Here is a 12785-nt window from a genome sequence, read left to right as displayed (position 1 = left end):
TTAATAATGTTAGACCAACAACCATGGTCCCTCTATATAATTTCTCTTGCTCACCATATCGATCAGTTCCCACGTATTAAGCACTGCATGTTTGAAGGCATGGATGTGAGGAAAAGAAAAAATGGAAACCAGAAGGAGCCTACTAGTAATCGGAAACACGAAAATGTAGCATTCGATGATGATTATTTCACCAATAAAGATCATCAGTTAGTTCTAAGCCCGGCAGCACGTTTGTTTCATTCACCAAAATTCTGTTGTTATGTTGTTGTAAGAATGGGCACCAAAACTAGGATAAATGTGGAAACTATTAAAGCTGGCCTGATGAAAAACTTTCCTAATCATCCTCGCTTCTCTAGCAGATTGGTACTACACATTCGTTTTTCCTCTACTTACTTCTGCTGGATTTGTTTTCTTTACATATTTTTAGTTCTTGCGATTTCAAAATTTTGATTTCACTGGACATCTGTGGCTGAATTAGTAACACTTCTTGTTGGTTCTTATTTGCAATCTGAAGTACATGAACTATATTTGTTTTCACTCTTAACAACTTTGTTAATAGGTGAATGAGGATAAAGTATTAGGTGAAGAAAAGAGATGGGAAAGAGTTACACTAAATATTGAAGACCATATCATTGTCCCAGAAGTAGATTGGGAGATGGAGGATGCTGATCAGTTTGTTGATCAGTACATTTCTAACCTTACCACAAGCCCTCTTGACCTTTCCAGGCCACTATGGGAAGTCCATATCATCAATGTCAAAACCTCTGATGCCCAAGCTGTTGCAGTGATTCGGGTTCATCACTCGATGGGGGATGGTGCATCCCTCTTGTCACTTCTACTAGCTTGTAGCAGAAAAAGTTCGGACCCTGATACATTGCCTATGCTTCCGACCAAGAAGAAACAGGAGGATGGTTCTTCAAGTGATTCGAGCATGTTTTGGAGGTTCTTATTGACTATTTGGTCAGCAATCACATTGATGAGGAACACTCTTGTTGATGTTCTGATATTTTTAGCCACTGCTCTAGTTCTTAAAGACACAAACACTCCTATGAGAGGACCACCTGGGGTGGAGTTTAATACCAAGCGCTTCGTGCACCGGACAGTGAGTTTGGATCACATCAAGCAAGTGAAGAATGCTTTGAACATGGTATATATGTTAAACCATATATATATCTGTAGAAATTTCTTTGTAGTCTCAGTATCTAATTGAGCTACCAGACTGTGGTCACCAATCATATATGCAACATAAATCAGCAAAGTTTAAATTAGAAATCAAACATGTAATCTGATGAGGCTCATATCTAGTTTCTGTCTAATTTTACCAGACTATCAATGATGTTATACTAGGAGTGACACAAGCAGGTTTCTCGCGGTATTTGAACAGACGATATGGTAAGTTCTTTAAGCTTGGACTGCCTTACTCTATCTGTTTAACAATAAAAGAATGTATAGCTTTCTTCCTCTTTCACTTATACTACTTAACAAAAAACTCATTAGTATAAGAACTTTTTAGTACCTGAATAACAAACCGTAGTACCTTAGGACAAACTCATTAGAACATAAAGGTCGGACAGTCTCATTAGTAATTAACTGACTCATTATATGGTAAAGATGACTCGTTATATTTATAAACATATACACTGCATAACTCAATTTGTGTTTAGCAGCAGGTGAATATCAGAAGGATGAGGGAGCACTGCAGAAGGGACACAATAATCTTCCGAAAGGCATCCGCCTTAGAGCAAATATTCTCATGAATTTACGACCAGCTGTTGGGATCCAGGTTATCGATCCATTTATATCTTGCTAGCCCCCATCAATCTCTATATATGCTATGTTGAGAATATAACTGTCACTACACAAATTAATCAATGGTTCTTCTCTACTGTTATTTAACTACATTATGTAACAGGATCTGGCAGATATGATGGCTAAGAATTCCAAGAACAAGTGGGGCAATAAAATTGGAAATGTCCTTCTCCCCTTCACCATTGCTCTGCAAGATGACCCTTTGGAATATGTTCGTGGAGCCAAGTCACTTATTGATCGAAAAAAACACTCTCTTGAAGCTTTTTTCACATACTTATGTGCCAATATTCTGGTCAATCTATTTGGAGCTCAGGTAGAATTCATAATCTATTGTCTGTTCGTTTATACTGTTTTCACAATATATTACAGATACTTTTGTATGGTTTTATAGGTAGCTGGAGCTGTAGCACACAAAATTCTTTGTAATTCCACACTATCATTCTCAAGCCTGATGGGTCCAGTTGAAGAAATCACTTATTACGATCATGAAGTTGAATATATTGCTTCTAATGTTTACGGACATCCACAAGTAGGTTCTATCTGTGCATTAGTTTCATCTGCTAAACTTATCAAGACCATATGATCAATAACATTATTCTCATATTGTTTCATGCTCTCAAGTTTTGCTCATTGTTGGTAGCAGGCTGCACATTTGCATTTTCAAAGCTATGCTGACAAAATGACTATTTGCATATCCGCCGACCCGGATGTATATCCTGATCCTGAACAATTGTTGGATGATTTAGCGGATTCACTCAAACTCATCCGCGATGCGGTTGTTGACAAAGGACTCACCATTGCCAAGAAATAGGCTAGCTCTTGCTGTGTTTCTGGATTGAAGTGTTGAAGAGAGTTAATTTGGACATGTGTTTGCTTGCGTACATGTTACACTTGCTGTTATACAATAAATGTATATTTACATGAATTGAGCTAATGAAACTCAATGACAATAAACACTTAAGAATGAAACATAGGAGAAAATAATAATATCCACCTCCACATGACAAGTACAACATAAAACAATATATACAAAAAAAAACACTATATTACACCAAATCTTTAGACAAGAAACACTGAATGAGGAAGTTAGCATGGATATTGATTCCGAAAGGGATGCAAAAACCAGGATATGGTTGTGGCATTCAGCATATATAGAGCCGGTCCATTGTATTTAAAGGCCTAGTGTGAAATTTTTTCGATCGAGGCCCTATGTTCATTACCTAATTTATGAGTTTTCTATAAAAAAAAATAGAAGGATGCATTGTATATGGATTTAGTGAGAGTTTTAGAAAAATCCGTAGAATTTATTAGTCTAGATGTATTCACTACAGATTTTTCAATTTTAGTTATCTATAAAAATCTAAATGTATTCAATTAGAATTTCAAATGGTTTGTTGAGTTGTACAGTAGCACATGCACCCACAAAACGTATATTAGAATGAAGTTGAGGTTTCATTGGTTGATGGTGATATTTGGCTCATCCTTGTGGTCTAGCTCTTTTATGTTTTTTTGTTATATGTCTATATATTATCAAACTCACATGAGTGATGTTATGTTCTTTTAGGATAGTTTTTCATACGTCCATGCTAGTGTTGATGAATAACTGGCGATTTAGTTGTTGTCGTTGAAAATTGAAGTGTAACGCTCTATCTAATCCTTTTGTGTCCTAATGATTCTCATCCTTGGCTGATAGGTCAGACAATTTATTGAAAACAAACATTTTTACTCATATCCCCATATGAACTCTAGTTGATATAAAACTTTGGTTGGGGTATCAACTTACCTCCATTTGATCGTGAGCAGATACACGTTTAGCTTAATCACCCCTGTAGTCGGATTACACATTTACACCACCTAAAAGGACTTTCTCTATTATTATACTGGAGTTTTAATTGATTGGTCTTATACTCCTCCCACCAACCAATTGCTAAGATGACAATCTACAATGGGTTGGTTCTTTGATGAACTCTTCCTATACCATATGGTTTATATTATATAATATAACCCATAAATGATAGCATAAGAAGTAGAGAGAAGCTAGGTACATTAGAAGTAGTAGTGTTGCTAGGTTTTTGGAATTTGCAAGTATAATTAGTAGTAAAATCCTCATTGGTCATATCCGAAAAGTAGTTTAGGCCTAAGGAAAATGATTTGTTGCTATGTTTGTTGAAGTTTCGGACGCGCTCAAAGCTAGATTTGAATATGACTAAGCGTTTCTATTTCTATTCGTTGCTTGAGTAGGCGCGTTTGTACTCCAACATCCAATCCTCAAACTCCTGAGAAACATTCACGCCATTTTCTTCATGTAAAGTGTGACGTGACCGAACTCCTAAGGAAAATGATTTGTTGCTATGTTTGTTGAAGTTTCGGACGCGCTCAAAGCTAGATTTGAATATGACTAAGCGTTTCTCTTTCTATTCGTTGCTTGAGTAGGCGCGTTTGTACTCCAACATCCAATCCTCAAACTCCTGAGAAACATTCACGCCATTTTCTTCATGTAAAGTGTGACGTGACCGAACTCATAGAAACCACATGTACTCTTGTTTTATCGACCAATTCCAATCACACATTATTTGGAAAGTTGTAACAAAAGAACTGGATTAGAGCCAATGGGGCTAATTGTTCAACTTCGATATATAGCAATTGTTAGTGACAAAATACTACATATAGACAAACACAAATAATATATTATTGATAAGTGTATTATTTGTCCAAATTTCTAATGTAAGAATTGATAATCAATAAACCTAAAAGTTCGATTGCGAGGAGGTTTCTTAGAGTGGACAGATGTCACATCAGAAAATTAGAAATATAAGTTTTTTTAGAATACAATAATTTGTTTTGAAAAATAAACACAAGATATCCTTCGCATTTTATGAAAGGAAACCACTAGCTACTTTTTTTTAATTAATGTCGAAAAAGCTAGAATAACCATTACAAATCCTTTCGTTATCATCTACAAACAAACAAGAAGTTGTGAGAGACATTTACGATAGTACATAGCATAAGACTACTCATTAAAAATTCAACTTGACTTTATTCTATAATGCATTTTTTACGATGCAGCATAGCAATAGGCACCTTACCATCTCCTAATTCTTGTCATTGCCCTTACAGTCAGGGCTAACTGGAGTACCACAAAAAAGCAAATTAGGAGCAGCAACCTCAGTTTTCTTCTTTTTGGAAGGATCCTTGTTCTTTGATCCTGGCGAACAACCTCTCCTCCGCTTCCCTATCCCTGTATCTGCCTCTTCATAATTTTCTAGAGCAAACAGACCACCCGGAATCTCAACCAAACCCAATGCCTTAGCAATATGCTTGAGCGCTGGAGAAGTAGTAAGCCCCTGTATCGGTACCTTAACAAGTTTAGACCCATCCACGAGCCCAATACTTTGAACCCCAACAGATGACAGCTCAATAGCTTGACCACCATCACCATGCCCTATTTCCCCATAAGCAAGCCCAGTAGCCAGCTCAGCATGATCCAAAGTCAAACCCACAATATGAGGGTGAGTTTCCACCGAGAAAAGTGGATCATCCCCGAAAACATAGCAAACTGTTTCCGTCGCTACCACCGCTGGCAACCCTTCCTCATTTGGGCCACCTTCCTCAACTTCGACGACACCATCACCACCAACAGCACTTCAATCACCACTGATGTCGATCGAGTGCCGAAGAGACATGCCATCTCCACTTCCATCAATCGATCATAACCCCCTCCGCCAGGACCAAAAAACCCACACGCCTTACACATGCCATGACACTTCTCGAAATCGAGATCCAAGAGCACTGATACCGACAGAGTGAATACAAACCTTCGTTGATGTAAGATTCTCCAACGAATATCATGTTGAATCCGGACTCGTTGCACCAAATCCTTGCTATGAGCCACCACCGGATCAAATCAAACAAACTCGCCCAGAGTTCGACCAATTCAAGTGAGTACATTATCATTGCGCATCGCAAAAGGCAAACCTCAAACTGCCACCCACAATGGAAAAGAATACAACGACACTGATCCAATATCAAGGATGCCATCATACTTTACTAGCACTAACATAGAGTTATTATAAAATCAAGGTCCCCCAGAAAGAACCCGATTTCTAACCTCCGCAGTCTTGAACTGAAAGACAAGCACTTCATGCTCCTATCAAAGAAGGAAGCTTTGTCGCCGCCATCACTCAAGTCACGAATGTTTTCAAACGCTGGGAAACCCTAGCAGAGAGAAAAAGGCATGGATATCCTTCGCATTAGTTACATTCATTAACAAAAAAAAAGAACTAAAATTAAGATATTACAAAAATCATTGTTCCTTTAAATTCAGTCGAAGGGTTTGAAGAGTTGTACCAATCATAACGGATGCGGTAACCAACACTAATCCTCTTTGTCTCGGCTTCGTGCCTTTCGAATTTATAGGCCTACCTATTTTCTTTTGTGGATAACTGGATATATGGCAACTCTTTTTCATATTCCTACTTCTTTTAATCGAACTGCAACCTCTTAACCTCGTTACATATCTTTAATATCTCATCTTGATGGATGTTACACCCCATGCCAAATGTTAACCAGGACAAACCTATAACTAAAATCAAATTGTTATAAGGTGAATATAGAATGCATCATCTATGTTATTGGGATGTATCCCGTATCTTCATTTTTTTAATAAATTAATAAATTGGAAATTTGTTGAATTGATTAACAAATTATCCAATCAAAAGTTATCATGTGTAAATAAAATTTATCATATTAACAACACTTTCATTGTTGATATGAAAAATTGTTCAAAAACCATATAACTTGTATTTTCATATAATAAGTTATACTAACTAGAACTTAAATTACAATTTAGGATCACACTTACTATAATTATTGTAATTGAGTGGTAGAGATATAAATATTATAATTAGAAAAAATTTATTAGATGGAGAACTTGTTTATCAAATTGAAAATATATTTACAACATTAAGTACTTGTGTTGATGTCTCTTTTTCCACAAGTCCAAAGTCAAGGCACGACATGCGAAGAACTGAAACAACAGTCCTAAAATCATGCCAAGCTTAATATCAAGCCAAGCATAAATTAAAACACGTCAAGCAAATTCTTATAGACCCAAGCTACGCTTTGGGGCTTATACGAGGGTCGTGGTATGGAAGGAAACGGAGCTTGTGAGACCCATCGTCGAAATAGAGCACGTAAATAAATTTTTGGCTTGGGAACCAAAGTTCATGCATTATATGGCTTTAAATTCGACATTGGGCTAGTAGAGAAATTGATCTTCAACCCAATAAAGCCAAGGCCCATTTTGGCCCAAAACCCATCACATAACCCATATCCATTTCCCATTTCAGTTGCTTCATCCCCATTTGGCAAACACGTTCTACCACTTTTGCTGCTGGGATTGGTGCTTGGCTAGTTTTGGCAACACTAGAAAATCAGAGAAAGGCAATTATGCCTAGATCTTCTAAGATCTCTTTGATTTCCTATCCCCACACTTCTTTTGAGCATGATTTAAGGAGCTCATGATCTTTGGTTGGTGACAGCAGCACCAAGATGCCGACCTATTCCTACCATCACCGCCCCTATCCATAGACCACGCATCCGAGATGAAGAGAAGCCTTGAGGACCATTGGTGATAGGAGCACAAAGTGTGACGTTCTTAATATGTTTATGCCCTATTCTTACTCTTTGTTACCTCTTATTTAGTATATTTTAGTTTCTTTTATATGAATAAGTGTCTAGGTAGAGCTTATATCAATTATGAATGAATTGATGATGAAATCGTGCTAAGTGTTAATAATCCTTGTTGAGATATGATTCCTTGTTCGAGTAGGATTCATCCTTTCGTATTTCTTTGTTTCTAACGTACTTATTCTTATTAGGAAATACAAATCCATGTTGGAGAAGGAAAGCAATCCTAGTTCCACAAGGAAAGAGAAGAAGATACACTTAAAAGCCCAATCCATGCAAGAATGAAAATGCTGTCAAGATTCGTAGTCCAACTTCGACGGGGTCCCCTGGATAGCTCCGATCGAGTTAGAAGACGTACCTTATATGGATAGAAAGCTATGTGAGTCTAGTTTCTGTAGGATTTAGAATCAAATCAATATCTTATTCCTACATGGAGATATGACCAAATAATTTCTCTGAGGTCCAGTGAGCTCGGTGGAATTATCTCAGCCATTGATTTGCTTTTGATCCAAGGGCTATGAGGGAAACTTGGGACCTTGTTTCTCCTGCATATAGAGCACAAATATGTATCAGAATCTCCATAAATCCCTGCACCAAAGAATGTCAAAGAAGGCATGCAGAAAATTAAATGAGAAGAGGCAAGAAAGTCAAAGAAGGCATGCAACAAAATTAATGAAGAGAGGTAAGAAAAATCAAACATGGCTGCAACAATTAAGACTTTTTCTGCCTCCCTAATTCAAAGGAAGAAATTAGTGCAGAAGAAATCAGCATTAAAAGAGGAAGAAGATATGCAAAAGATATGCATTCCTTATAGAAATCAGAATTCTGGCAGTGCAGATCATCCAACTTTGACGGGCTCCCCTGGACAGCTCAAAATGATTGAGAAAATGCATGATATATGGATGAAAAGCCACGGAAGTCTAGTTGAAATTGCCAGTTGGAATCCTCTGAATATCTATTTTCTAGGGAAAGTTATGGCCACAACAAGGGACAAAGGTCAGATCTGCCGAATCTAGGAAACCTCAACCAATTTGGTTTCAACTTTGTGGACTTTGTGGCCATCCTCCCTTGGGTTTCTTCCTCTATATATAGCACCTCATTTCTACATAAAATGATCATCAACCTGGCTCACAAAACTTGCCAAAGCTCTGCCCAAACACTTTCATTCACCAAGCATCATAGAATCCGAATTCACCACCCTTCACCATATTTTCTGTCCAAAGCTTGGAAGCCTAGGATACCATACTCTTGAACATCTCGTGCTACCTCTGTAAGGAACATTGGCGGAGAATTATAAAGTGTAACTCTATGATTTTCATGTTTAGTTTTCGGGTTTTTATGTTCTTGTTCTTGGATGATTTATGTTTAGGTTTTGTTAAAGTTATTTTTATTCTTGTCTATGAGATATTTATAATTTTCGAATGACATGATGAATTAAGGTTTTCGATTTTTATTCAATGATTTTAGGTTTTATGCCATGAGTTTCAATTTATGTTCTTAATTAATTTTCGGTGTGTTCTTATATTGCATGTGTGATTAATACAAGTTGTTGATGTCGCATATGTTAATCATTCAAAGTTAAAAACGATTTTGATACAAGTAGTTGATTAATCGTTTGTTCCCTTTGTTCCTCCACCGATTATGATCTTAAGTTCGACATTGGATAAATGCTTTAAACATATTGATTTCTCTTTGTGATACGTAATTGCATGATGAATTGGTATGTTAGATTTCGTAGCAAGACAAGTAGTTGACCTCGATAATATCCATGTATTAGGAATCAAGTAGGAACTTGATGCATGATCGAATTTAAGATGAACTATGATACTTACGGCATGAACATGATTGAGAGTAGATTTTGTTACCTTTGTTCTTATGTTATTTGTTTGGTAATTGCTTATGTGTTGGTTGGTTGATCACATGTATATATTAGTTTAGGATTTATTTTTATGTTCTTGATCCGATCATATATCAAATATTTAAACTCTTATGAATTCGTTGTTAAATGTTTGTGATTCTTTACCCTGGTTGGATCCCCGGTTTGTGAACGATACCCTCTTGCTTTATACTACTAACGATACTTACAGGGTTAATATTGATCTCGAGTAATCGAGCCGATCAATTGGTCTTTAAGGTTCATCCTCCCTTCCCAACTATAAAGAGGGAAGGTTGTTGTTTCAAAGAGGGGGGATTCATGAGGATTCAGTTCAAGAGATTCCAACCCACGGAGGATCCGATCTCATCCCAACCCAGAAGAGAAAACTCAGTAACTTCAAGCAAGAGAGCATGGTTTATCTCTCATACCCAAACCATCACCCACCTTGGCTTAGTCCTCACCCAAATCATGTAATCTCATCTCTACTGAACTCACAAGCATCCAACTCCCTCACCACGCCCCTCCTGTAAGCTTCGTTACTCTTATTAAGCATAGAAAATAGTTGTTGTTACGGTCAAGCAAATCTCTGCCGTAATAAGTGAATTGATGTTGTTTATGCATGCAATTTGGGTGAGGTCCTAAGTCAACCTAAACATCAATAGAAATCTTGCATGACTAGATGTTTCCCTAAGGCTCTAATTGTATCGGTGTCTAAAAGTATGTAATCAAATGAATTATAATGCATGCTAGAACCAAACTTGTAATTATGTGGTGCATTGGTGAATTTGGTAAAGAAAAGTCGATCATGTAATAGTAATTTAGATTTTATTTTAGTAGTTAATAATCAATCTCAAACCCCCCATTATTTGTAACACTAAGAGTTTAGAGTTCCCTTTAATTCCCCAGACTGAACGATCCATGCTTACTCTATACCAACGATGACATTTTACATGGTTAATTGTGTGACGCTTGCGCGTCCCATCAAGTTTGGCACCGTTGCCGGAGAAAATCTCAATTTTTTGAAGTTTTAATTTTGTACTATATTGTATATTTGTAAAAATAAATTCTTATGAACAGTACGGTGAACAGTATCATTCTGTTAAAAAATAACAGGTATTTTTTACATCTTTACAAAAAGAAAAATAAAAGTAAATCTCTGTAAACTTTTTTTACTTTTTTGTTTTTTTTGTTAAGGGTAAAAATGTAAAAATACTTATAAATAGTAAAAAAATTACTTTATTTTTTTTATTTTTGTAAAGTGTAAAATAAAAAAAAAATTAAATTGTAACAAAAAAATACTTTTATTTTTATTTTTGTAAAGTGTAAAATGAAAAAAATATAATTAAATTGTAAAAAAAAAGTTTATGTTTCAGGATGAAATAATTGTGTATTATTGAATGATATGGGGGCCTATATAGAGGCATTACAAAACCACAATCCCGTAGGATTCGGAGTCCTACTCTATTACGGAGATGCTAATCTATCTCCGAACGGGAAACCTATTAGGCTAAGACACACAAAAGGGTAGAATAGTAATTCTCCCGGAACACTCCCCCTTGTGTCGCATGCCTAGGTTGCATGGTGCACACATCGTTGCCTCGGTAAAAACCTTGTCAAGCAAAATAAAAACCTCTTGGGTAAAAACAAAAGCTTGATCGAAGGGCAAAAGAGCACAACGCACCGTATACATTTGATAGGATCATGTGAGGTAGACTCTTCCTGAAGTTTACGAAACAACTCCCCCCTGATTAGTGCCATAATCATGGAGTACAAAAAACAACGTATACAACATTCATTACATACTTCTCAAACGTAGTCTAGGGCGAATGATTAATCATTAATCTAGCCACACATCCTTAGATCATACATGCTATACTTAGCCAAACTTAGATCTTAGGAAACAAGATTGCATAACAACTCAAAACAAGAGTTTGCAATGAAAATCAGATTCTCGGGTATAATGACCTTCACTCACTTAAACGGCCATAACTTATTTGTCATAATAGGTATCAGTGAACCGTAAAATGTTCTAGAAAGTAGACACCCGTGAATTTCCAATGACATAAAGTTCACAACCTAATTTGATCAGAGCAGTTCACAGTGCTCTGTCGAAGTTGACTGACTCGCAAATTCCCAGACAGAACTGTCCTACTTTGCTAAAACAGCCATAACTCACTCAATACGATAGCTATGAACAAATGGTTGGTTCCCTGTAAAGTAGACACATAGACCTTTATGATGGTACCAATTTACCATATTTCATTGAGTGAGCTTTCCTATAGGTCTCGTTGAAGTTGACCTACGAAACTGAACAGATTCTGATTTGTCACATTCAATGTGTCTTTCACAAAGGGATGGGGGAATGGACCAATGAAAGATTGATTTTGGTCCGAGACGAAACCGTACGCATCCTCTACGCTGCCAATGTCGACTGCTATACCAAGGCATACGTTGATGTTGCTGGAGCTGCTGGCGGGGTTGGTGTGGATATGTTTTGTGTTGGTTCACTAGGTGTAGAACTAAACCCATGTCAATGGAGCAATGCAAGTCCAATGACGATGCATAGGCGCATAGTTAATCACATCATAATGAAAGCAATAGTGTCCCAACAACACTTACATATATGAATGTATAGCTCATTGAATCTCTTCATCATCTATACTTAGACGGAATAGAGAATCAAGAATTAGCTTGTAAAGTGACCGTTTGATAATATCGCAGGATAGAGATCAACGGTTGTAGATTGGAAATAGCGGACAAGTGTTGGTGATTCATAAATCATAACCAACCAGAGTACTTAATTGTTTCAAGTAGACCCATTGAGATAACTACAATAGAGGCACATAAACAACTGTAATCAAATAGGCGTTTAATGAAAAGAACGTTGGGATCGTATCCAATAACCATTTGGTACGCACTAAATGCTTGGCAAGTTGTGGGTCTAAAACGAATAAGTGTCGCTGCATGCAACATCATTACATATATCCATGCAAAAATCGGAAGGTTAGTACCCATAACCAAGTCCGAGCTCTGCTAGATCGTGTAGTGAATGAACATGAGAAATAATATGTTCAACGATGATCCCAGTAGATATGCAAAATGAAATCATCAAAGTCGTGGAGGTGAACTCTCCAACAATATCCAATCAAATAGATTTGAGAGGATGGGAAGGGTGGTGAGCCCTTAGTATGATGATCATAGCCAAAAACTTTAGCAAATGCAGCGTTCTTTGTGGAAAGCAAAGCAATGTGTGACCAACGCGTCGATGCTCTTAACCTATACCATAAAAATACCGAAAAATGTCTGCATTTGGTTGGATAGGGTCCACTAATGTCACCATAGGCCCAAAAGGGTAGAGAAGACGGGAGTAGCTTCTCTTGAGTGAAGAGTTTACTTGTGCAGTTCGCGTTTC

At 36.9% G+C, this 12785-nt stretch overlaps 1 protein-coding gene across 1 annotated transcript; it reads left to right on the top strand.

Moving 5' to 3' along the window:
• The first annotated feature begins 99 nt into the window (after positions 1-99).
• LOC126795543 (wax ester synthase/diacylglycerol acyltransferase 5-like) lies at positions 100-2620 on the top strand. Its single transcript, XM_050522362.1, has 7 exons — positions 100-363; positions 560-1147; positions 1326-1392; positions 1671-1783; positions 1913-2122; positions 2201-2338; positions 2453-2620. The coding sequence occupies exons 1-7, from the start codon at positions 100-102 to the stop codon at positions 2618-2620; spliced, it is 1548 nt and encodes a 515-aa protein (XP_050378319.1).
• Positions 2621-12785: the final 10165 nt, after the last annotated feature.

The sequence above is a fragment of the Argentina anserina genome, chromosome 5 (assembly GCF_933775445.1).
Source record: "Argentina anserina chromosome 5, drPotAnse1.1, whole genome shotgun sequence".
Classification (NCBI taxonomy): domain Eukaryota; kingdom Viridiplantae; phylum Streptophyta; class Magnoliopsida; order Rosales; family Rosaceae; genus Argentina; species Argentina anserina.
Note: the sequence above shows the minus strand (reverse complement) of the source record. Positions and strands in the feature narration are given on the sequence as shown.